The 26049-nt window shown below is 31.6% G+C and overlaps 4 protein-coding genes and 1 long non-coding RNA gene across 8 annotated transcripts in view; 3 read left to right on the top strand and 2 right to left on the bottom strand.

Moving 5' to 3' along the window:
* Positions 1–4934, top strand: part of LOC123014713 (deformed epidermal autoregulatory factor 1) — a 15852-nt gene extending 10918 nt beyond the window's left edge. The window contains exons 2-4 of the mRNA XM_044413960.1: positions 24–214; positions 3962–4449; positions 4501–4934. Of these exons, the coding sequence (XP_044269895.1) occupies positions 24–214; positions 3962–4449; positions 4501–4686 (865 nt within the window). The 3' untranslated portion in view covers positions 4687–4934. The remainder of the gene's footprint in view (positions 1–23; positions 215–3961; positions 4450–4500) is intronic.
* Positions 1157–1783, bottom strand: LOC123014714. 2 transcript variants are annotated; one of them, XR_006413334.1, is made up of 4 exons: positions 1725–1783; positions 1498–1674; positions 1379–1446; positions 1157–1319 (listed from the first exon to the last, which is right to left on the bottom strand). It is a non-coding gene; the product is annotated as an uncharacterized LOC123014714 (long non-coding RNA). The 2 variants fall into 2 exon arrangements; XR_006413333.1 differs by having other exon boundaries at positions 1498–1742.
* Positions 4935–10497: 5563 nt separating the features above from the next.
* Positions 10498–15348, bottom strand: LOC123014635 (chitin deacetylase 7-like). The gene is made up of 5 exons (XM_044413845.1): positions 15256–15348; positions 14093–14258; positions 13695–14037; positions 11006–11243; positions 10498–10956 (listed from the first exon to the last, which is right to left on the bottom strand). The coding sequence occupies exons 2-5, from the start codon at positions 14255–14257 to the stop codon at positions 10557–10559; spliced, it is 1146 nt and encodes a 381-aa protein (XP_044269780.1). The 5' UTR covers position 14258; positions 15256–15348; the 3' UTR covers positions 10498–10556.
* A 3010-nt stretch (positions 15349–18358) lies between these two features.
* Positions 18359–19936, top strand: LOC123014697 (C-X-C chemokine receptor type 2). Of its 2 annotated transcripts, XM_044413935.1 has the most exons (4): positions 18359–18634; positions 18681–19307; positions 19357–19548; positions 19594–19936. In XM_044413935.1, exons 1-4 carry the CDS (start codon positions 18575–18577, stop codon positions 19906–19908), a joined length of 1194 nt encoding a protein of 397 aa, XP_044269870.1. In that variant the 5' UTR covers positions 18359–18574; the 3' UTR covers positions 19909–19936. The 2 variants fall into 2 exon arrangements, with proteins under 2 accessions (XP_044269870.1, XP_044269869.1); XM_044413934.1 differs by having other exon boundaries at positions 19357–19936.
* Positions 19937–24898: 4962 nt separating this feature from the next.
* The window catches only part of LOC123014308 (dual oxidase), a 28473-nt gene continuing 27322 nt past the window's right edge, over positions 24899–26049 (top strand). Inside the window, exon 1 of one of the 2 annotated variants that reach the window (XM_044413364.1) lies at positions 24899–25159. In XM_044413364.1, the coding sequence (XP_044269299.1) occupies positions 25078–25159 (82 nt within the window). In that variant the 5' untranslated portion in view covers positions 24899–25077. The remainder of the gene's footprint in view (positions 25160–26049) is intronic. The other variant, XM_044413365.1, reaches the window with a different exon arrangement.

Here is a 26049-nt window from a genome sequence, read left to right as displayed (position 1 = left end):
AGTCTACCGGTACTTCCGGTGAGATGCAAGAACACCTCGGCGGAGCTGCACAAAAACAGATTCGGGTCGGGGGGCAGAGGCCGGTGTATCAAGTTAGGCTCGGCTTGGTATACGCCGAGCGAGTTTGAAGCGCTGTGCGGCAGGGCCTCGAGCAAGGACTGGAAGAGAAGCATCAGGTTCGGGGGCAGGAGTCTACAAACGTTGATTGATGAAGGTATGTATGAGGGTTTGCAGGAACCTCTTTGCCAGTATTTCGTGTCTGACATAGAGTAAGAGTGGTAAATTTGAAGTGGCTACCTTGCCCGATTGAACGGAAAAAAATGAGATTTTTTTTCGGGTGAAAGAATTGGGAAAAACTGGGGCTTTCTAAGATATGTAGCAATTGAAGAGGAAACAGGAGTAAGCTTACACAACAAAAGGCAGGCCGAAATGTTATGACACTGATTTTGCTTTAAAATTTGGAATGACTAATGTCAAAAAATTTGAAAACGAAATAATTGCCATTGTTGCCATTTTGTTAGATTATTTTTTGATCCAGAAAAGAACATGATTTAAAAATTTCTATCAGTTTAAATGTGTCTTAATTATCTCATGAAAACAATGCTTGACACTAAATTTTGAAAATATAGCGAATTTAAGTTTTCAAAGTTATCTGAATACAATAGTAAAATTTGCAATTTGAAGTTGGTGTAGAAAGCAAATTTTTATTAATTAGGAGTCTTAGGAAATTGCTCAAATTACGAAAACAGGAAAACTGACTATGTACCCCTATTTGAAAAGTATCCACTGACAAAACGAACTTACTGTGTACCTCTACTGGAACCTCTACCTCTACTGGTGGCGCGACGATAATTTAAAGATAGAAATTAAATTGTCAAAATCACAGAACACCTACAAAATAGAACGCCTACTTAATGGTTTTAAAAAGTTTCTTTGTGGCGTCATCATACGTCCGGCCTGTGAACTAGAAAAGGCGGCAATTTTGAAAATATGTTTTGTTTCAATTTATTATTTTTTATTAAAATTAAATCAAAAATGTTTTAGACAAAWTTTTATTTTTAAAATACAATCACATTTTTTATATTATTTTAATTTACATTAATTATGAATTTAATTATTATTTTCTAAAGACAAATAATTAAAAAAAAACCGCTTGGTTCCCTGTATGTATTTATTTATACCTTCCACTGGAGTCACTCTTTTTCGTGGACTATAAAACCACATTTTCGATAATTCTACATCTTCTTTTTGTGTTGTGGAAAAAGACAGATCAATAGTGGGATTGCTAACTTCTGGTGAAAAATCAATTTTCATCTGACCTGAAGAATGTTATGGGTTGAGAAAATTAAGAATTAAAACCTAAGTTTTAAAATCCCACTTTTGGTACCGACACCGACGACACATGTTTCCGGAACTCCTCACTGTTACATTCTTACGTGTATGTTTCTTTAATAAGCAGAAAGTTAGAAAGCAATGTTATTATTTAACTGAACTTACCTTGACAAATATTAACAGAACGCAATGAGTTGGGGAACAGACTTTTGAACACACTGGAGCTCTTAATTTAGTCTGGCAAAAAGTGGCTCTTTTTTCGGACGCGGAAACCGAAAGAGAGGCCCAGATTTAAATGGGAAGCCCACCACAGCAAAACAAGTTCGTTTGTGGAAACTCATTCTAAACAATTAGCAATTATTATCGTAGATTAGTACAAAAATCAATTTTACCTCAAATTCCAGGAATTTATTTTACAAACAACACTCAATTTTGTGTTTTTTCATTGATTGCGTTGACAGTTCAAATTTTGAAATCATGACCAACTTGTTTCAAATTTCAATCCCGCACACTTCACGCCGATAAATTAGATTTCTTTTTTTTATTATAAATCTAACAAAAAAAGCTGGAACCTAAATTTGTTGTTTATGTTGTGTGTCTACACCTATCGTCTACCTTTGAATGAAAATTTAAAATAAAAGTAACATTCGCAAAAAATAAATAAACTTATTATGAGAATGCTAATCGCGACCTCTGACGGCCGGACCAGAACTAAAATATTTCAAAAACGGTCTGGGCTATACTAGTCGGCTACCCCTGGTCAAAATACAAAAAATGTAAACAAAACAAAGTTAAATTGTCACTTGAGTGACATAGATTTCTAACCATGGGTTAACCTTATTTTCTATTACTGTCAACCATTATCATTGACTGTCACTGTCAGACTCATCATTGCAAAATGTTAAATACCGAAAAATGGGCCATTGATAGGAATTCCAGGGAGGAAAAATTGGAAGAGTTTCCACAAAGGTATACAATGAGCGATGGAAGGTGCCACATTTTAAACAAGAGAAAAGTTAATAATTTTTTTATGTTGGTAATGAGAAAATGAAACTGATGACGAATAAGACTACCGTCTTGAATACGGTAGCAGTCTTCAATTCCTTATCAGACTAGAGTCTATTTTGTTTGCTTACACACACCAATAAAAAATTAAACTGCGCAGAATCCAAATTTCATCCCCCGGCTGAAATACCGTGCGATCAAAAAAAAAAAAAATTAGAGTAGGCGGTGATTAAATTCCTTCAGATGGCAATCCTGATTCTTGACATGAAATGTCAGCGGAAACTTTGACAAGCTTGCGTTTTATTCCTTTTGAGTGAAATAATGTTCACTTTAGAGCAGAAAATTTTTATTGCTATACAAGAGGATAACGGTTGATGGTCATTTTCACTTTCAGTTTGCGTGAAAAATTTCCAGCCCAGATTCCCAGCCAATGTGTTGCCAACTGTAGAATTTAATCGACGCCTACTCTAATTTATTTTTTATTTGATCGCACGGTATTTCAGTAGTGTCGGATAAAGGATGTTTTGACTATTTTGTTTTCGTTTTTTTTTTTTTGTTGAGTATAAATCAAAACTAGAATACTTTAATAAAAATACGTGTTTTTTAAATAATAATTTTTCAAACAATGAAAAAATAATTTCAAGTTATCCAATTTTTCCCAATATTTGATTTAACATTTCTATTGTTTAAAATCTATATTTTAATATTCAAAGCGATTTTACATTTTATTCTGACGTTTTTGTTAAAAAACAATTGATTTTTCAATTGATATCTTTTATTTTTTTTCCAGATGCCAGTTAATGTCGGACTAATTTTTAGTAAAATTTATCAAAAAATATCATTTTGACAAAAATGAAGCCCAGTTTACAGACGTCAATAATTAAATTAACGAAAATTAATATCGAGAGATCAAGATAAGATATCGAGCCGAAAGGTAAAATGGCATGACCAAAAAGAAGATGATTTTTTAGTAACTAAATTATGATTTACCTTAAAAAAAGAACGGTCCTACTCTTATTATTGTACGTCGGCGACTAATTTCAACTCGTTTTACCGTTTTACCTTTCGACTTGATCATTTTATTTGACGTTTCACGTACAGTTAGTTCAAAAACAGACATACGTTTTTGAATCCAAAGATGACTCGATTACAAATTATCTTGATCTCTCGATATTTTGTTTTTGATTAAGCCAAAAGAAAAAGAAAACCTTGGGACACTTTAAAAGATTATGAATAGACAGAAAACTTAAAATCCAGACTTTTTATTACCCACAAAGAAGAGTAATTATAAAATTTCATAGTTCATTTGATCACAGAGTATTTATAAACAGTGTGTATATGTAAAATATTAGCTCTGCAAAGGGTATCGTTAACACTTCTTGAACTGTTTTAACGTTAGCCATAATGACTAACACGATTTGTTTAATTGCATCGTCATGTTGTTTATAAATTTTGTATTATGCAGTTGCGATGGTAGAAAAATTCGAGTGTGTCCCATTGTGTAAGTTAATTACCTATTGTGAGCATTTTTAGTATTTGAAATTGTAATTGAACTAAATTTGAATACAGTTCTATTTTAGTGAATTATTGGTTGCCTAATCAACTCATGTGATTTTTTTTCCAGGTATCATCCTTCCTCATGCGACAAGTTGCACTTGCGCCGCCTGCTGCGATGATGAGTCGGCTACAGGTCCCGTCCGACTGTTTACCCCCTACAAGAGGAAACGTCGAAAGGACCACGACTCGAACAAACGCAGCTGCGGCGAAGACAGCGACGGAAATCAGCAAACAAAAGAGGAAGCCTGGCAGAACCTAGCCGAAGGCCTCGACTCCACCGACTACCAGTTGATGGAGCCAGTGGTCAACACTGACCCGACAGCCTCCTTGAAAAGACTCGAAGACATTGCGACACAAATAACGCGACTGGCGAGCGATTTCCGCAAAGGCGTTGAAGAGTTACGCGACGCGATTAGTAGACAATCGGAGAAGTTTCAAAGAGAGAAAGATGCAGCAGTGCTGGCGGCGCGAGTCGAGGCCCAAGTGGCTGCTTTGCAGCCAGATGGCAGCTCTGACACCACCTTACAACCTGCCTTGGACGACAACCAAAAGAAGGTAAWKCTAAAATTGGCAACRCCTCCRATAACTAATTATTTCTTGTTCCAGTGTGCGAATTGCAACAGAGAGGCTCTCGCCGAATGCTCCCTCTGTCGGCGGACGCCTTACTGTTCCACTTTCTGTCAACGCAAGGATTGGGTTTCGCATCAAGTTGAGTGTGTTCGAGGTGTAACAACGGATGCTAATTCGCAACAGTCGATTATGTTGATTGTTGAAAGTGGGGAACAACAATAAATAATCAATAAATAATATGACTGTGCGTGCTCATTTGAAGAAGCCACAAACTTTAAGTGTTTCTTTACATATTTATAACTTACCCACTCATATCTGCCTAAATTTGTGGGTTCTCGCGGGATTTTTATCAACTTTTATTCATCATGTGTATATATTGTATATATTTATTTTATTTTGTAAATTTTGGACGGATTATCKCTTTAAGACTAAAATTGTGCTACTTTATTTAATAAAGCATTTTTAACGGTTTTGTCTGTATTTTATAGCCCAGTCAAATTAGACAACAATAGGGCGATCAGTGGAAAAAAATCTTAGAGAGTTGGATTTTTTTTAACGCTTTCCTTATTCTTGGGTCCCCGAAGGTGGGGGGCGAGCTCGAGAAGGGGGAGGAGGCTAAAGGTGTCTTATTTGTTATTTTGCTTACATCTCGGAAACTATTACTCCTAACGGTTTTTGCCTGCTTATCAAAATTAAAGCCTACAAAAATGGTCATTTGCATTTTTGTTGTAGGACTAACTGTAAGCGAGTTATAAGGCTGACAAAAAACATCATTAAAAAAAAGTGCTTTATTCGCATTTAAAACAGAATTAATCTTGTGATTTGAAAAAACTAAAAACAAATTGAATTTATTGGGTGCAACACTTCATTAGAGAGTCTATAAAGTCTTCCGAGTCGTCCTCATATGCTGCATCTTCGTCTTCAACTTAAACATTGAAAACCGAATTACAGTCTTGTTCAGTACAAAATTAATAAATAGATGATTTAATATCGATGATTTAAATAGAGCTTACAGTAAATTGAATATATTGGATCCAACAGTTTATTAGAAGGTGCCACGAGGGTCTATCAAGTCTTCCGAGTCATCTTTATATGCTGAACTAGCATTTGCCTGCGACTTTGTCCGCGCGTATTTCCGATATAAAATGGGAAAAAGCCCCTTTCACAAAACCATTCCATAGGCTTAGGTACTTTATAAAGCTAGATAATTACCTATGTTATGTATAGGATTCAGTTATAGTAGTCTCGTTCTTCGCATGGGCTATGTTTATGGATAAATATTAAATGTTGATTTTCATAAAGTGTCGTCTCAGTGTACTTCTGCACTCCCAAAATTCTAAATTTCATGTTTCTAATTTTGTTTTTAAGCGTTTAAACTGTTATTTTATTTCATTAAAATTTGATAAGTGCACTTCTACGCGCTCTAAGGATCATATTTTCTAAATTTAATGTTTTTATATCCCTTTAAATGTGTACACCGTTTTATTCCCTTAAAAACGAATTTTCGAAAAATCTGATTTTAGTGTCCCTTTACACCTCTAAAGAATTTTATGTTTATATCTTTGTTTAAACATTTACAACCCATTTAACCCCCTTACAGATTCATTCTCTCTTTCATCCAAAATTTTTATTTATATTTCCGTTTAAATGTTTACACAAAAGTCACCTTTCAGGCAGACCAGCTTAGTTGAGGGACGTTCTACACATATAAATACTTACCATATATACTAATGAAATTTGTTTCAAAGGATTTTTAATGCAATTTTAATGCAAACTTTTGAACCCTACGGTTAGTCCTACGACAAAAATGAATAGGACCATTTTTGTAGGAAATTTTGATGCAGAAATAGACTTCTACAGAAAATTCTGCACAAATTACATAAACGATAAGTTTGTATTTATAGACCCCCCCTTCCTTTAATGAAGTATTGGACCCAGTAAATTCAATTTACTGTCAGTTTTTTTTTTTTTTAATTACAAGACTAATTCTGTTTTAAATGCGGATAAAGCACATTTTTTTAAATGATGTTTCTTTTCTGTCCTATAACTCGCTTACGGTTAGTCATACGACAAAAAAGGAAAGGACCATTTTTGTAGGAAATTTTGTAAGTTTTAATTTTGATAAGAAGATAAAAACCTAGAGGAGTGATAATTTCAGAGATATAAGCAAAAAACCAAAAAAAGACACCTTTAACCCCCTTCCCCTCCTCGAGCTCGCCCCCCATCTTCTGGAACTTTTGGTATATGTCTACCCAAGTGTAAAGAAAGCGTTTAAAAAAAATCCAACTCTAGTTTTTTTTCCACCGATTTGTCTAATTTGACTGGGCTATTATGAGCCCCTTTAAATTTAAATAAATTTAAGTTTGTGTCAACAATATTAACGCAAAAAATTGTCCGCAGTGAAAAAAAACTAAAAAAGTTTTTGTTTTTAGATAAAGTCGGCTCTAAGAAATAAAATTTGAGTGACACCATTTGTCAAACTCAATAATTTTGTCAAGTACCTATCAAAAGACTTTCTAGACTTAGAAGTGACAGCTGAGAATCGTTTGCAAATAATTCAAAAACTTTAGTTAACAAAGTTCTCATTAACAGATTGAATTATCTTTCATTTGACAAAGGGTGTCAGTACAAATTTTTGTGAATTAGCGTGAGCAAAGGCTCGAATTCTTTTTTCAGTCGACTTCGGACACTTTTGAGCGTAAAAGTAGCGAGAAAATTCCTGACGCCAAAATTTTTCAGTTATTGTTTAGTTTCAAGATGAAGAACCAAGAAATTTGTGCAATATTCTTTGTTATGATGGTTTCCTTGCAAGTGGAGGGATGGATGAGCATCATTACATCGACTTCTAAAAATAACACGGACGGTTGTTATACGGAAAAATATGGTTTGGGGAAAATGAAAGAGGGTGAAGTGAAACGTCTCGCGGAAGTATGTGCTGAGGCAGTGTGCAAAAATAATGGAAATATCAACTTGCAAGGATGCGCCCCAATTGTGGTAGAACCCCCATGTTACCTACGTGACGGCAACATCTCGAAGCCCTTTCCAGACTGTTGTTTCGAAATAAAATGTGAAGAAGGACACGAATTGTTATAATGTGTCTACTTTGTTAATTTGGTTGATTTTCATTAAAAAAGTTAAATTTCTGTATCTGCATTGCAAAACTTGTGTTTGTACGTACACATTTTGATAAAGTGAAACAGTTCTAATTCGGAAGAATTAGTGAATTTGTTAAAATTATGATACCATTATTTTAACAAATTCACCAGGCTATTTTTATTTTCCTCAGTTTATGCCTTATTAATAATTAGATTAAATTTGTGGATTAATGACAGTTTTATACTTTTTATGGAACAGTTTTTAAGTAAAACATTCCTCATAAGGGATAAGCTTTTTTTTAACGATAAAACAGATAATATAACATAAACTTCTTGCACAAACAAGACAAATACAAAAACCGACTTTTTTTTCAAGATAACATCCCTTCGATACCTACCAATATAACTGTATTGATGCGCCATTATTGCATTCCTTGTTACTTTGTGCATAATACGGTGGAAGTAAAAAAGTCTGACAAGATCTGAGACAGGTCTACATGATTTTTGGGGTTTAAAATGTTGTTTTCATTTTTTGCTAATTTGGTGGCGCTGATAACAAAAATCTATACATAGCGAAAGGAATTTTTACTTATTTCATTAAATTAAATGAAACCATTGCGTTTTAGCTCTCTTTCCGCGAGTTTTGCCACGTTTCGTGAGAAACATGTGAATTATGACAGCAACAACATAGGCAATTCCAAAAACATTTAATTTCTGTGTAATAGAAAAATCTGTGTTATAACTGAACCCTACTGACAAATTTTTAAGCCAAGAAGCTCAACTCTTTCATACAGAAAAAACATTGTGAAAAGCTCGGTGAAAAGTGATACGATTGTGGTATGACTTATAATATTTATATTGATTGAGAATGTTTTATGTTTGAATATAATATTCGTTTTGAAAATGTTTTCATGTGTAAAAATCAATTCATAAAAAAAAATTACTCTTGGACGTAATTTTTTGGAAAAACGGATAAGACATCACTCGGGATGAGCATAATATAAATACATATTTAAAATAAATATTTTTCTTGAAAATGTTTGGAAAATAGTGTCTTAAAACACAAGTGTTACAAACACTCTCATTGTGTTACAAATGCACGAGTTTCACACGTTTTTATACTAAATATCTATTGAGTGCTTTTTAAATTGAATTTAGGTATTATTATATAGGTATATTGTATTGTAAAAAAAGCTGAAAACAAATTGTTTTTCTCATTTTGACGAAGATTAGACAATATTCAGAAACAATATGTACAGGGTGCTGCATTTTGGATGTCCGAATAGGGAATCTCCGAAACTAAGAGGTCCAAAAATGAGTGATACATTCTGGAGCTCAATTTTTGAAAAAATAATATTGGTTAAAATCGCATTCCGCTATCGTCTTTTGTTTTCGACTTACAGACAAAAGTTGACATTTTGGCAAAATCTAAAAAAAATCATATCTTCTTTATTATAGAAGATACGGATTTGAAATAAAGACATACAGGCACTTTTTTAGATTTTGGCAAAATCTAAAAAAAATCATATCTTCGTTATTATAGAAGATACGGATTTGAAATAAAGACATTATACAGCCACTTTTTTATGAGAAATTTAATAATGTAGTTAAGATTTTCTTTCAATTATTGGTTTAGCCGTAATAACATAAACTTGTATATTTTTTAATGGAAATCATAGGCGGCTATGGCAATTTTGAAAAGCTTATTTTTTTCTGATCTAAAAAATATACATTTGTAACAGAATATTTTTTATAATTATACTTAAAAAGTGAAATACATATCTTGTTTGATAATAGTTGGCCATGGAAAAACTATTTCACTCCAAATGTGTAAATAATAATCAATAAGAGTTTTGTGAACAGTAAAATAGATGAAAAAATAGATAAAATAATAAAAATCAAAAAAATACGATACGTTAGAAGTATTGAACAAATATGCGAGCGCATCAAAACAAAATTGTTACATATTTTTAAAAAATCCAAAAATAGGAAAAACAAATGTCAACACAATTACAAAAAACATTTTTTTGATGATCTAATGGAGGTAGGATAACGTTCCACATAGACGGAATTTGGGTATTTGAATAGCCATATCGTCATTTTTGTGTCATATAAAATATATTTTATTGATGAATTAAAGCGGCTTTTTTTTACACCACTCTATGTATCACTCGAAGTTGCAATGGTATTGTTAGCTTGTTTAAAAACAAAGAAATGTTATTAGTCGCCAATAAGTTGATTTACGATTTATTTTGCATTTTTTTCATTACTTAGTGCTTAGAAAACTCTTACATTAGTGACACTGGTTTAATAATATAATTTAAATCCTTTTAGTTGAAGATGCAACATTTTTTCATTGCCAACTGCGAACAAAAACCAAAGATAATGTTTTGCTAAAAATGTATTATATTTAATAATTTGCTACAAATATACCGGGTGTCCCAGGCAGGCTGGGATATAGGAAATTAACATGGGAAATTAGTTTTTATGTTTTTCCGGCTGCAGAGATAGTTCGTTTCTTAGTAACGCTAACGCGGCAAATTCAAATTTCGAATTTTTTAGGTCCGGTTTCGCCAAAATAGAGTTAATTGGAGAATCGATAAAAATGTCGATAAGATTTTTCGAGAACTATAAGTTCCATCAATCAGATTTTAATTTCTGTTACTCCTGCAGCCGGTAAAAAATAAAAACTAATTTCCCATGTTAATTCCCTATATCCAATCCTGCCTGGGACAGCCGGTATATTTTTTAAATAAGAAAAAAACAGTTTTTGTTGTGAGAGTGGGTATAAGATATTAGTGTTGGAAAAAATATATAAAAACGGTAAAAATTTAAAAGACAATGAGAAAAAATGCAAATGTGTGAAAGAATAATGGTTTATTATTATTAGGAAAATTTTTTTCGACTAAATTATTTTACAAAAACAAACAACAAAAAATTACATAGGAGTAACATTTTTATTTAATTTATTTTGATAAATGTAAACAAATTTTTTATTTATTGATCACCCAATGGATTTCCAAGCCAGGGATACACAGCCGGACATTCCGTTCCACAGAACGTCATATACCTCGGATTTGGATCATCTTCCTTCATCAACTCACACGTCTGTTTCGTGCACCCCAAATCCTCAACATCAGGACACGCAGGCCAATCACCCGACCCAATAGGAACTGGGTTTTTAATCCACTCAATGGCCTTACTAGGACTCACGAGGAAAACATCTTTCAGAGTTTGCAGATAATCGACGAATTTTTTATATGCTTCGAGACGAACCGGATTGACGTTGAAGTAAGCAGCGTGGATGTAGAACCCAAATGGCGCTTTATTGCCTTGGTATTGGACATTGAAATTATCGATGAACCATTGGAGAAGCTTGTCGGCGTCGTCATCGGGGCTAAAATTTCATCATCAATTACGAAATTAATTAATTTGAGGGCGATTACATATCGACACAAGCATCGACCATGGAGCACACGTTATTGCTCTTGTCGGTCCAGTCGATCATGGGGACCACCCACACACCCGGAATCGAGCTTTCTGGGCATGGACCGATGGGACAATCCTGGTTCGACCTGTAGTCTAGGGTGTATGGCCAAAGTCCGGGCTTCCGGAAGGTCTGAGTGGGCCATGAGCAGTCGTAGGTCAAGCCAAGCGATTTGGCGAATTCGAAGCTGTTATCTCCTGTAAAATAAAAAATTAACAAATAAATAAACAAATAATTGCCATAAAAAAATAATAAATCAAATATTAAAAATATTAATATACCTACAGGGTGATTTGTTTTTGAGTTGTGCGATTTTTTAAAATGACAAAATATACCGGGTGATTTTTAAAAAGCGCCAGGTGCTGTAGAATTTTTGTTTATGGTCCGATTTCAAAAATTAAAAAAACTAAATTAAATGGCTTTTAACGAAGTATAACCTGACAAGTTTAGAATTTTTCTTAATGACAGTATATTTTGAACTAGGTATATTCAACTTTTTGATTTTAAATTCTAGTTTTTCTAAAAAGTATTGTTTAAAAAAATTATGAAAGTTGAAAAAAAAAAATAAAAATTAAAAAATCTAGTTACATGATGTCAATAAAAAATTGACATTAAAAATTTTATTAAAAATAAACAAAATAAATAAATAATAAAATAACTTATTTACACTAAATTAGATGTTTTTCCGATTTCTTATAGGTAATTATTATTGTAATTTTTTATTAAAAATTTGAAAAATCATTGACAATATTTTCTTTTATTTGCTGCTTTTTGCCATTACAATAATGGCATTGCCTTATTCAACACCATGCAACTAGATTTTATTAACTTTTATTATTTTTTACTTTTTTTTTAAACAATAATTATTTTCCCCAAAAGTAGAACATATTGCACATGTCTGTACCAAGAAAACTAATAATACCTTTCAAATTAAAAAGAAAAAAATATGGGTTCTAACTTAAAATTAGAAAGTTGAATATAGCCCAAAGTAGACTATAACATTTAGAGAAATTCTAAAATTGTCAATTTATACAGGGTGTCCCAGGAGTAATAATGAGCCTGAATTTTTTTTTTGAAGCAACCAACATTGCATTTCAAAGATAACGTGAATATTAAAATATTTCGTTTTAATTAATTAAACATAGTAATCGTATTTTTATTTTTGTCAAATTTTTCTCAGTCAAAATGACTTTACTCCAGTTTTAGGGATCCCGTCTATTTTTAGATATCGCGCTGTATAAAAACATGCAGTCTGCGAAGCGTTTTTTAAAATATTCTCCATAAATGAGAAAGAATCTTGTTGGTCTTTTCGTCAACATTTTAGTAATTCTCACCAAATTTTCCAAGGTTTGACTTTTTATAAATTAAAGTTGCAGTGCTGTTTGGACACTATGTTTAATTTATTAAAACCAAATATTTTAATATCCATGTTATCTTTAAAATGTAATGTTGGTTGCTTCAAAAATTTTTTCAGGCTCATTATTACTTATGGGTCACCCTGTATGATATAAGGTTATTCATAACTATGAAGCAATATTTGAACCTCAAAAATGAGTTATAAAATAATGTTATTTTTTTTAATAATAACTCGTGTCCTATCTCTACTGATAAGAATTTTACCACCCTCAGAATGTGGGTATGGAAATTCGGTTTTTTTTTGTAATAACTTCGGAACCATTTGACCACATATTATAAAATTTGGAACATTTCTCTGTGACAACATACCCTTTGAACTGGTAATCACGAAAAAATGGTAACTTGCGAGAGCATTCCTGTTAAACTAGTAATTACGAAAACCGGATACATCTATTCAATTTCCGGTTCCAGCAATTGCAGGTCACATTTTCTGTGTTTTTCCATTTTTTGGCCTCTTAATGCTAATTTTTTATTGCTTAAATCGATACTGTAATCAATTTTGCATAAAAAACGCATAACCTTTTATACCACTAAAATGGACAGTTGTAAAGATATTTTAATTTAAGGTGAGAACTGCAGAACGCTGAAAATAGAAAATATTAATTTTGAATGAGTGGTATCTACGGCAAATAATGATCATAAATTAACATTCTACAGCGCCTGCCGTATTTCAAAAATTACCCTGTATAAAAAAAATTGAAAAAACTTGAGTAAAATATAAATAGTTGTAATTCTTAGTCATAATCTTTGTAAAAAAAGGTTTTATACTGGGTTGCCATTTAAAAAAAAAATTGCAGAACAAAAAAAATTTTGAAAAATTTAATTTTTACAGAATGCTCGTTGCTCCTTGCTACTTTTTGCTTTTGTCCTTTGAAATGGTAGTCCTTGGTATGCCTCAAAGTATAGAGACACGTCTTTGGGACATACCTTCTTGTACTAGGGAGATAATTTTTATTTTATTAAACGCACTTACTGTTGGCATGTTCGAATTTGATTAAATTTGACAATACATACTTCAATGTCAGTTATCATGACAATAAAGCACACACTACAGTGAATTTTTGTGAATTCACGGAATTTGGGTTTTTCAAAAAATAAATACTTTAAGCAAAAAACGTTTGGTTCCAAACTTTCTGTTCACCTTGTATAAAAAAATAAAAAACAAAACTAAGAACCGATAAAACGAAGAGATTGTTTATAAAGAAAAAGTAAAGTTGAAGAGAGCTACCAACCTGACAGTTGCAAAAACGGGATTCTCATCCCTTTAAAGGCATCCTCGGGGATATTCGCAAAGTGTGTAATGAGGGTCTTTTCGTCCCCAAACTCGGCTTGGAGTCCATCGAGGGTGAGATTTTTCCAATAATCGGTCAAGGCTTGATGAGTGATGGAATGCAGGGCAATTTCCTGTTTGTTTACGTACAAGTCGTGCACTTTGGTGTAATCCGTGTACTCGTGAGACAAAAAGAATGTCGCTTGAACGGGACACCCATCGGGGTTGGTCTTGTTAAAGAAAAGGTCGGTGTAGATGTCGTAATTTGCAATTTGGACGGCGTCGTCAAATGTGAGCAAAACGAACTGAAAAAAATACGAAAATAAGAACTAGAGAAATGTGGGGTGGATTGGGGATTACTTGAGGGATTTGGTCGAGGTCGAGGCCTTCCGGAGGGTTCGTGGATGCACATCTGCAGTCGGGTAGCTTGCATTTGGAGGCGTCGCAAGATTCGGCGGCTTTTAAGTCGGGCTGGGGGGCTGCAAGAGCCGTTGCTACTATTGCCAAAGCGAATATTTTCAGCATACTGAAAAAATAATATCTTTAGTTTATTAATATTTGAGACTATTAGATAAATAAGGAAGGAAAATAGTAACGAAACTTAATAAAACTTGTACTTTACAAAAAAATAAAATAGTTTTTGACTGTAAACCCCTTGTTGCGTAATAGTATATTACAAGCGAGGTGGTAAATATGGCATTACCCCGAGTGCTCATGTATACGATCGAGAGGCGCCAGCCTCGAGATTGGATAAAGCACAAGGGGTAATGCCATTACCACCGAGGTTTGTATGCTATTTTATTCGCAATCACATTATTTCCAGTCAAAAATTTGAGTAAAATAAAATTCTAACAAAGTTAAGGTCCAAACATGGTAGGCCATCCAAATGACTTTAGATTTTTGACATTTCAGAAATGTCAAAGAAAATATTGAAATAATGTGTAAATCTGATTTAAAGTCGTCGAAATGGAGCAATGTACTCCCCCAGAATTAAGAGAAACTGCTACAAAAGCAATTAAAAACTAATTTAGCGAAATATTATGCGTAACTTGACAATTTAAAAGAAAAAATTTCCGGTATTTTCGTAATTTTAACGTTGGCATATTACCGCCCAAGAGGAGTAACATTTATTACTCTTCATGAGAAATAATGACATGTTTCCCAACCTTAAAAAGGTTAGTAATCGGCATATTACATTAGTGATTGTGAATAAATAAAAATTAAACGCATGATGCTCTTCAAGCATTGTTGACTTTTTTTGTGATAAAGTGATAATGAAATAAAATCTGATTGATATTCAAGGCTGTCTAACGTGGAAACAAATATTTTAGGAAGGGAAATGTGCATTAACTTTGTTATTTTAATTTATCCTTGTCATTTTAGGATTTAATAATTTAGATTCTTTTTCGTTTTACATATAAGTAGGAATAAGGTATAGGTGTAAATATTTTGCTGTTGGAAGTCGGAAAGAAGAAACAGAAATTTTATCAATGATTGTGGAATAAGAAGCAGTAGGTACCTACCTTTTCGAGGGGAAATTAAGAACCAAATCCACTTATTTGAAAATACTTCAGAAAAAACACTCAAACCTAAATAATGTTTTGAGAAAGTTCTTTTGTTTTATATAGACAATCTTATCTTTCAAAGAATTTTTATTTAGTTAGATATCAATACAAAATCAGCTTGAAAATCGTGTTTTATCAACAAATTATACGAAATAATCAATATTAAAATCATGCAATAAGGTTTTGTGTGATTATTCTCCACGTAAATGTAAAGCATTTTAATAAAAATGTGTATTTTGAAGAACTTCCAACTTGAGACCGAAATTTTTACAAGAGAGTGATTGATTAGGTAATCTGTATCCGGTATTTGTCAATATATATTTTTTTGCTGTTATTCTGTTTTATCCTGATAAAAAAAAATCAAACGTAACGGAAACTATTTTTGAGGAAATCTCTTATTAGAAAGAGATGAAAATAAATTTTGAAAAGAAAAGACTAAAATTAGTGTTATTTTTTACGTATGTGTTATTGTTGTATTATTATCAAATATTGTATACAGGTTACACTTACTTTTGTATTTTTTTCTAAACAGAAAAGTGCGAATAAAAACAATCGAAAACAATAAAAAAAAAGACTACTTTCAGAACTTTCAGTTCGTTTTTTTCAAAAACCTTCTAATAAAAATTAAAACGGGTTTCAAAATCGCGTTCAGTATTTCAAGTAGATCATTTTTATCTAAAAGAAGAAAAACAACTGAAAATACAGGGTGACCCAGGGGTGCGTGCAAGCTCCATAACTTTTTTTCTTTTTTTCTATCGATTTGATTTTTTTTTAACGATACGATGATGAAGCACATTTAAAAAATATTTTTATTTAATGCAGGATGTTCCAAAATAAGATACACAACTAAGTTCTGTTTTTTTTTAAATCAAAACTCTCAATTTCTGTTACATTTTTAAATTGCCGATATAACGCATCCAGTTTCTTAGAATTATCTGCAATAGTTTTTGGCTTATGTCAATTTACGTGTCAAAATAGTGTCGTGCATAAACCCACAAATAAATTCATAACTTCAAAACAGATCGAGATAATGTGACCAACTTTTTTCCTGTCGATTCCTCAAGTTTTACGCATCTTTTGAGATAAAGCGAGCTCGGAATTGATGTTCCAACGCCTACTTCAATTTTTTTTTTTTTTAATTACAAATGGTAATAACTCAACTTTTTCAAATACAACACCCTATTTATTATTGCATCATTGCATGTTATTCCTGCAAATTGAGAAACGTTGATGTTTTATTGAAAAAAAAAAGAATCAAGTAGGCCGATGTCGTAAAATTTGAGACATCCATACAATTCTGAAAAGTATATATTTTAACAAAATGAAGTTGTAATAGAAACAGGAGTAAATCACAAAGAAAATAATTTTAGTAATTTTTACAAGAACAGAAAAGGATGATTGACAGTAAACAATGTAAAAATTTTGAGAAAATGCTACTTATAGAAAATGCTCAAATAGGTCACCATCATGTTCTACACAAGCTGCTAGTCTTCTAGTAAATGAGCTCCGAACTCTAACAAACGTTGCTTCATCAAGTCTCCGTCAAATTTTACGACAGCCGCCTACTAGATTTTTTTTTAAACAACGTTTTTTATTTTGCAAAAATCTTACAAATTTTACAAAGTAGATCCCACAAACTCTAGTATACTGACAAAAAGCTTATAAAAATATTATGGAACAATGCAGTAAAATATAAGGTGTTGTGTGTTGAAAGTCGAGTAATTGCCATTTGCAATTTGTCCTTTTCAAAAAATCGTGGACACTGAGTTTGTTTTTACCTCAGAAAATGCGCTAAAGCTTAGGAATCGACTGTAAAAAAGTTGGTTTATTCATCCTGAATGGTTTTGAAGTTATATTTTTTCTGTGGGTCTATGCACGACGCTATTTTGACGCATAAATTGACATAAGTCAAAAACTATTGCAGATAGATCTAAGGAATCGAGTGGCTTATACAGGTGCGCCAGAACTCGCGCCCCAGAGTAAATTTTTAAGTAAGGTAAGATACCAGGAACATGAAAAAAATGTTTAAAAAATTCTAACTGTCAAAAAAATTTGACATTTATTTTTTGACATTTGACATTTTTTTATGTCTATTTTTATGATCTTGTATATTTTTTTTTACAATTATTTAATATAGGTACAATTTTTTTGTCAATAAAAGCCACAAATAACATTGAACAGAGTTACAATTTAGGATACAGCTTTCTTGTTTCCTCTTTTAATAGCCTATAGCAAAAAAACTTGGAAAATTATTTTTCCAACAGACATAAATAGAGTCAAAGTGCAAACTTTAAACCCTCATAACTTCGAAATTTTTATAGATAAAATTTTTCCATGTTCTTGGTATCTTACCTTATATGGCATTTTCCTCTGGGGCGCAAGTTCTGGCGCATCCTGTATTGACAATTTAGTAGCGAATCTAAAAATGTAACAAAAATTGGGGGTTTTCATTAAAAAAAAACAGATCTTAGTTGTGTATCTTATTTTGGGACAAACTGTATTACCTAAATAGGAATGTGCCTCATTGTCGGACCTATCGTTTAAAAAAAAATCACTTCGATAGCTTAGATAGAAAAAACGTTATGGAGCTTTCACGCACCCCTGGGTCACCCTGTATGTTTGACTTATTAGTCTTATTATTATTAATGTAGGTGCAATGTTGTCATTTTTCAAGCAAATTTTCACAATGAAAAACACACTTGTCATTTATTTAAAAAATGTGTTTTATAATCGAAAAATTTGTATTTATTGCCATTTTCGCAGTAATTTTTTCTTATCTGTTTGTTCTCCCAAGATTTCTAAACGTCAGTAAAATGATAATGAGCAGTCTTATTATTCCTTGGGTCACCGTGTAAACAAATTTCTGAAACTGTGTCCTTGCGACTTTTTTAATAACAAACTAAAATTAACAAACAATTTAGTTTTGCAACATCGTGAACATCAATTTCAATTCGACAGCGTTACGCATTAAACCACCAATTCGAGTGCTTCAATGACGTTGTTCTAAATGCAAAACACTAATATTTTATCTCAATAGAGTGTAATATTTTAGTAGCAAACACCTCATTCTTTTTCACCACGTTAAACAATGCAATTAAATCAGCTGCCTCATCAAGTGCTCCTCAAACAAACCTTTTTATGCCAATAAAATTCCATTAGACAAAGTGTCTCTATTTAATTAATTGATGCTGAAATATCTAAATCCCCAAATAGCGATAATTTTAATTTACTTATACCAAACCACACGAGCATTATTCATCCAAAAACCAACGATCAGATGGGCAACCACACTGTCAAGAATGACACCAGCGACGAAGATTATTCCTCATCAGACGATGTAAGTAACAATAAGTTTGACTTAAAAAAAAATAATCAAATTTTAGTTCGATCCATCCAACCACACATTCATCAATGACAAATGGATCATCCGCTCTAGCGCCCAGATTGCAACCGAATCAACGATTTTCGCCCCAATAGTCCTTTTCGGGATTTTCGGTAACTTTTTATCAATCTATGTCTTGGTCAAAAATAGACACATTTGCACCCCCACCAATCTACTAATCGGGAATATGGCCGCCGCAGATTTACTATCACTTTTGATCCATCCTTGGGTCTTCCTAATCTACGACTTTTTCCAAAACTACCAATTCGGGAGCTTTGGATGCAAAACTGAAGCAGCTGTCGAATGTTCAATATTGCTAGCGAGTGTCATAAGTGTGACAGCAATCAGCTATGACCGACTAACAGCAATAGTGTTACCCCAAGAATCGAAATTGACAAAACGAGGAGCTAAAATCGTGATGGCTGCCACGTGGCTCACTGGAATTCTGTTATCGACCCCTTTTTACATTTACCGGAGTTACAAGGAACGTCAATGGCTGGATTTCCTGGAAAAATATTGCACTGAGAACACAATGATAACGAATATCTACTGGCATGTGATTATAACAGTTCTAGTCTGGATCCCACTTACCATCCAACTGATCTGTTATATCACGATTTTTATTAAAGTGGGTAGCAACATTTTTGCAAAATTTTCCTCTAATTGCGAGTTTTCAGTTAAATAAATATGAAAAAGTGGTTCTAAGGAATTTGGATCATCGCCAAGTGAATTATAAGAAAAAAGCCGTCCGAATGATGGTTTCCGTGATCCTAACATTTCTAATATGCAGATTACCTTTTACTGCGCTCATTTTTTACCGAGACATTAAAAAGAGTAATCTTGCGCAAAATACTCAAATCCAAAATATGGTAAACACACTAATCGATTTTTCTTTTTTTGACTGGATTTTACAGGCAAGCGGGACATACCATAATCTTTGGTTTGTGTCAAAATTCTTCATTTTTGTCAATTCAGCGCTCAACCCTGTTATTTATAGTATGACAAATGATAAGTTTCAAAGGGGATTCAAGACGACCAAACTGTCAAAATGGCTTTTTCCACGCGAGAAAAATAAACCGAAAGCTGTGTTAGAGAAGCCAACGCCCAAATTCACCGATACGTCCATGTTGTTCAAAAAGAAGAACATTTTTTTTATTTTTAAAAAGAAGAAAACTTTATTTTTGACAAATGAAAGTACTGAAATTACAACGGGAAAGGGGCACATTTAAAATTACAAAATAAAAAGTATGAATTCTAGACCCGTTTTTATTTTATTTTTTAATTTTTCATTATTACCATTTTGTTTTTTATTATATTTATAACCTGTACTCTTGTGTGTTATGTTTATGGGCGCTAGTTTATAAATGTAAATAAAATTAAGATTTTTTTTCTTTAAAAAGTATATCGAGTGATTTATTAATAATGCTGTTTTTAACTTAAGAAACAAGTTTTTTAATAAGATTTATTGGTAAGAAATCAATTTAAGAATAGTGATTTTGTATTATCTTGGCTTATAGTGTTTTTTGTTTACGTAAAAATATACAATATCAGGTTGAAAATCGTGATTTAATATTCAATTTAATAAACCTTTATTATTGCTTTCAACTTAATATGCTAAATTGCCAAAACAAAAACAAAAAGGTCCATTTTTCATTGCCAACTTGGGACTAAAATTTTTACTCGAGTAATTTATTAATCTGTATCCGGCATTTGTTAGAATAGGTATTATTTTGATTAATAAAATGTTATCAAACTGAAACTATTAATTATTTTCAGGAAATAACCATTTGAATTAATAGTTATTTATTATACAAGACGATAAAGAGATTGTTTGTCTACCAGTGAAAAGGTTAAGTACACGAGTGACGAAGTCACGAGTGGACTTATTTCACGGTTAGATAAACAATCTTTATCGTCGTGTATAATACACCATTTTTTTCTATAGCAGGACATAAAGTTTAAGAAAAAAAACAAGATTTCAAAAAAAAATACAATTTTTGGCAAACATCAGATTATTTTTAACAGATTTAAAGCAAGTTTACGTCTTGTTGAGTCTAATTCGAACAATAAAATGTTGTATTCAATTCGTTTGAGTGTAAATCGGACGCTTTATTCCACCTCGTGGATGATACCATTTGTAAATTTAAATGAATAAAATAAGTTAAAACACCCCTGCTATTAAAGTGTTACTTTATCTACCTTTGCGGTTAAAGTGCTACTTTATCTACTCAAAGGAGTTGATAAAGAAATAGTTTAACATCTTCTATAGAAAAAAAAATTAAAAATAAAACTTTTTCAACTATAATAATACAATATTTATTGATTTGATACCAAAATATAGTACTTACTTTTTTCTTTCTTGACTTTCTTGACTTCTTGACACCATACTCTTTACTTTGCATCAAAAATTTTCATATTTATTCATTCTGCGCTAAATACTTTGCTTTATAGTGTGCCAATGATAAGCTATGTCTTTTTCTACATTTCTATGGAAGTAGTATTTAGAATAATAGAAGTTTCTAATTCTAAAAACTTTAATTAATTATTAATGATTTTTGCAACTGTTTTTTACTTTTTGACGAACTACAGTTTTTGCACATAGCAGGATATCTCAAAATTAACGACAAAACATCGACTTTTTGACCAGTTTTTCAATATTATTCTAATAAATTAAAATTTAATGTCTATGTGGTAAAATTTTTGTCTTTTTATCATTCTTATAATCTGCACGGCTGGTTGTTGATTGTTTATGGCCACGTTAAAAATATCAATTTTAATAATAATCAAGAACTTTTTTAAATGAGATTTATTAATTAAAAAGTGTTTTTTTGCATTTTTGTGTCTTATTTTAAGTCCAGGTTATTTAACGTCTGTTTTATGTTGCTAGGAACTGTCAAGGTTAAAGCTTATATTCGTCGCTAAGAGACTGTAAACTAAAACTTTACTTACCTATTACTTATTAGCAACAGACATTTTTACTAACCTAACAACTTTTTTTATTCAACTACAGCAACTATGAACAACTTTTATATTTCATTTTAAGACAGAATATTGATGTTTATTTTTTTGATTGTATGCAAAAAAAGAATACAGGTGGAATCCCCTTAATATAAGATTTTTTTGAGGTACAAATACTTTAAATTAAAATGCATTGCACTATTGTATGTTCACCCACACGTCGTGTCTGTTTATTCTTATTTTAATTCTCCTACATGTATGTGCACCGGATCTGAACGTCATTGAAAAAATATTAAACTAGAATACTACATAGAAATCTACTAATTTATAACGCTTACATCACCTTATTTACTTCAATGAATTCCTAATTTATATTTATCTAGCACTAAAAAATCGAATAATCTCCCATAGTTCCTTTTCATTGATCTATTACCTGTTATAATAGAGATCAGGGTTATTTTTGAACCTTGAAGTATTAATCCAAACGAGATGTGGAGCAGGTACTGAAGTCATAAAGTATCTAATTAGGTCATTTAGGAAACTATGACACATTTATTATTACAAGAGTGATTCATTGCGAAGTTCGATTTCTCGGTTTTACCACAGGATATAATAATCGGCCCACAAACCATACAACATCTCTTTTTCCAATTTGTATGCGGTTATAACAAAAAACAGACGAACTACTTGAATATGTTTTTTTTATAACGAAATTACTAAAACCGCTAATTAGTTAGCAATTCATTGTAGTCTGAACAACTTAATTTATGCCAAGAGACAACGCAATGTTTTGTTAATTGTCTTTTTCACGAAACGTTTTTCTAAAGTTTAATAAACTGCACGACAAAAAATTACCACAGTTGTTTTAGTTTACCGCTTTACACAGTCAAATTTTTGTAATCTAATAATTTAATTGTGGATAAAATTTTTAATTTGTTATCTGTAAATAGGCTCAGAGAAGTTAAAAATTTAAAAGACTTTATAGCAACCGAGTTACGTTGTTTAGACATTAAACTAATTTGAATTAATTTAATCGCAACATTGAAATTTGATTGTCTTAAACCAGTTTTTAGTTCTCGAATATTAGTTTAACAAAATACCTACTTATAATAAGTGACACTAAAATTGCTCACCTAGGAAATGTAAAATGTCTTTTTTTAAATTAAATTTTGCATAAATACGGAACGTTTTGACTTGTTACTCAAAATTTTAAATTCCACACTAATAAAATATTAAAATTTGAGGTCTTTCTTGATTGATACAGAGGTATTATTTCATCAAAGTCATAGACATTTTTGTGTCATAGATTAGTGTTCTATTGTAGATATATGTTTTTTTTAATTTTCTGTCTACTTTAAAATAAAAACAATAAAATTTTTCGAATCTTTAAACACCGAGAAAGATAAAAAATAAATCACTGGTAATGAACACGTTTGGGTGCTACACTAGCCTAGTGTATTTCATGTTTTTAATGTTGGTGACAAACATGAACAAATTTTGAGAGTTTAGTTTTATGTTACGCACAATGATAAATGTCAGTTAGAGTAGAATTTTCTAAAGCCAACTGTCACCAATTGACGCAAAATTCTCTAAATTTGTAAATTATTTTTTTATTTTCTTTAAAAACAGCATAAAAAGCGTAACATAGGAAAAAATAGTTTAAAACACTCGATACAGAAGACCATTCAAGTAATTGTTCATTCTTCAACTCGCCGCTGCGCGGCTCGAATCGGAATTTCAATCTCTTGTTTAAATCCAGAACTCCGCCCCAGAGAAAAATGCCATATAAGGTGTGTTACCAAGAACATGGAAAAAATGTTAAAAAAAATTTATCTATAAAAATTTCGAAGTTATGAGAGTTTAAATTTTGCTCTTTGACTATTTATTTCTGCTGGAAAAATAATTTTTCAAGTTTTTTTGCTATAGGTTATTAGAAGAGGAAACAAGGAAACTGTATTTTAAATTGTAACCTATATACGCCTACTGTAAACCCTATTTTAATATACTATTATTCACAATCACTAATGTAATATGTCGATTACTAACCTTTTAAAGGTTGGGAAACATATCATTAAATCTCATGAGAAGTAATAATATTACTTCTCTTGGGCGGTAATATGCAGGCTAGCCAACCTTAAAATTACAAAAATACCTGGACTTTTTTTTTCAAATTGTCAAGTTACGCATATTTTGCTAAATTAGTATTAAATTACTTTTGTAGCAGTTTCTTTTACTTCTGAGGGAGTACACTTCTCCATTTCGACGATTTTAATTCGGATTCACACAATATTTCTTTGACATTTCTAAAATTTCAAAAATCAAACGCCATTCCGATGGCCTACCACTTTGTTAGAATATTATTTTACTCAAATTTTTGAGATTAAAAATAATGTGATTGTGAATAAAATAGCATACATGACATATTTACCACTTCGCTTGTAATGTACTATTTCTGAATGGACATGTAATGAGTTTTCAAAATTTAATAGGAAATAACAAAAAATTAATACTTTAATACACACTTATTGAACAAGTGTAATAAAAAATAATTTGAATGTTTGAAACATTGAAAAAAATATTGGCATTTATATTTAATTTGCTTAGACATACATGTACAGGGTGTCAGAACTCGCGCCCCAGAGAAAAAAAAGTTTAAAAATTTTTTGACATTTATTTTTTAACATTTGACATTTTTTTATGTCTATTGAATGATACTGATGATCTTGTATTTGTTTTTTTTTGAATTATTTAGTATAGGTACAAAATGTTGCCAATAAAAGCCACAAATAATTAGGACTTGGAAAATTATTTTTGTAACAGAAATAAATAAAGTCAATATGCATTTTTCTCGGTGCGCGAATTCTGGCGCACCTGTATGTGCAAATTTTAGCTCTGCAAGTCTGCATCCAGTAGGTGGTAAAATTTTTATGTTTGTTTATTGTTTATAGAACTTTTAAATTAAATATGGTTACAAAATTTTGAAAAACATTAAAAAACGTGGATCGATTTTGTTAGAAACTCCAAATCGTAACCTCACTGCGGGTAATTACCTTTCAGCACCGCTACAATAGCCTAATTAGTAGTCGTAGAAAGTAGCGCTAAATCTCTTGGGAATCGTATCTTCCTAATCATTCCGATTTTGTGTACTTAACTCCTCATTTAAGAAAATTAATAATTATAAAAGATCCATGTTCAGTTCTGGAGGGGATTTAAGTAAAGTCTACTTTCTCTTCACTGTTGATGGAGAGGTTTTGTTTAAGCAATCTGTTAGTGTGAATGAAGTACAGTGTAGATATGCGTGAGTGTGTGTGCTGTCTCTTCGAAAAAACCTTCACAGTGACTATGTCGTCCACTTAATTTATTATATTCGCGAGTGCGGGATGTTAAACAGCTGATTTCTACATGGTTTTTTATCGTTTTGAAGACTTAAAACACTTGATATGGTTTCTTTAACATCTCTTTTATTTCATGTACTCACTTTCTGTGTCATTGTCCTCGTTGCCATTTCGACAGTACGACCTGGTAAGACATGAGCAATTATTATTTCAATGGAAAAGACGGCGAAAAGCCGCGCCTTCGACCACCAGGAAACCCAATTTCTGAATTATTTTGCAAGGTTACATTTTGTGTTACTTTGCTTATCATGCCCTATATCTGCATCCTACTGAAATGTCTAAGACAAAAGAGACATTAAGATATTTATTACAAAAAGCCTCATCATCTTATCATCCTTGAGCGATAAAGCACTTTTTGTCCCGGTAATGGCGCTTTTAATGGGCAATAAACCCATTTATGTAATAATAAGTCTTTGAGTGAAACCTCGTTGCAAATATAATTGTGTTTCACAATTTTTTGTGATAATTTATTTCAAGTTCATTATTACATAATTTAGCGTTTTGTTGATATCTGGAGCTACCGTTGCATAGGTAATCGAACTAGGCTCAATTTATTATTCTGGTCCACATTTTATTTATGGATCAATTTATTAAAAACCTGATTTTGTGTATATCAAACGGTTTTAAAAAACAGGACACAAATACACATGACAGGCTGATTTTGATAAGATTGATACATTTTTTTAGTAATAACTTATTTTATCAATTTACATGACAACGCCTTTGAGTCGTGATAATGGCTCTTTGTTTCATATTTATCGGTAAATCTATGACTTACTGTTACTCTCACTTATGTTATCAATTTTCACATCAATGACTTATTTTTTTAAGCATTGTCAATTACATACAGATAAGAAAAAAAACTAAAAAGTGAATTGTGCCTAGAAAATTGTAAAAATATTGTTTTGTTTTTTTTTTTGTAAAATTCCTATTCTTCAGCCGGAATCCAAATCGTTTAGACATTTCTAAAATCTCAGAATCTTGGAATACAATCTGCCAGAGTTAGAAAAGTGTATT

The sequence above is a fragment of the Tribolium madens genome, unplaced genomic scaffold (assembly GCF_015345945.1).
Source record: "Tribolium madens isolate multiple individuals breed KSU strain unplaced genomic scaffold, Tmad_KSU_1.1 Scaffold_97;HRSCAF=244;Tcas5.2_LG3a, whole genome shotgun sequence".
Taxonomy (NCBI): Eukaryota; Metazoa; Arthropoda; class Insecta; order Coleoptera; family Tenebrionidae; genus Tribolium; species Tribolium madens.
Note: the sequence above shows the minus strand (reverse complement) of the source record. Positions and strands in the feature narration are given on the sequence as shown.

What these genes read in the sequence shown, in the direction of transcription:
- LOC123014635 (XM_044413845.1), bottom strand. Translation starts at nt 14,257, where the DNA reads ATGCTGAAAATATTCGCTTTGGCAATAGTAGCAACGGCTCTTGCAGCC. An exon ending in ACCTCGACCAAATCCCTCAA is followed by an intron (nt 14,038 to 14,092) that starts GTAATCCCCAAT and finishes TATTTTTTTCAG; the next exon opens with TTCGTTTTGCTCACATTTGA. An exon ending in CCCGTTTTTGCAACTGTCAG is followed by an intron (nt 11,244 to 13,694) that starts GTTGGTAGCTCT and finishes TTTATTTTACAG; the next exon opens with GAGATAACAGCTTCGAATTC.
- LOC123014697 (XM_044413934.1), top strand. Translation starts at nt 18,575, where the DNA reads ATGGGCAACCACACTGTCAAGAATGACACCAGCGACGAAGATTATTCC. An exon ending in ATTATTCCTCATCAGACGAT is followed by an intron (nt 18,635 to 18,680) that starts GTAAGTAACAAT and finishes ATCAAATTTTAG; the next exon opens with TTCGATCCATCCAACCACAC. An exon ending in ATATCACGATTTTTATTAAA is followed by an intron (nt 19,308 to 19,356) that starts GTGGGTAGCAAC and finishes GCGAGTTTTCAG; the next exon opens with TTAAATAAATATGAAAAAGT.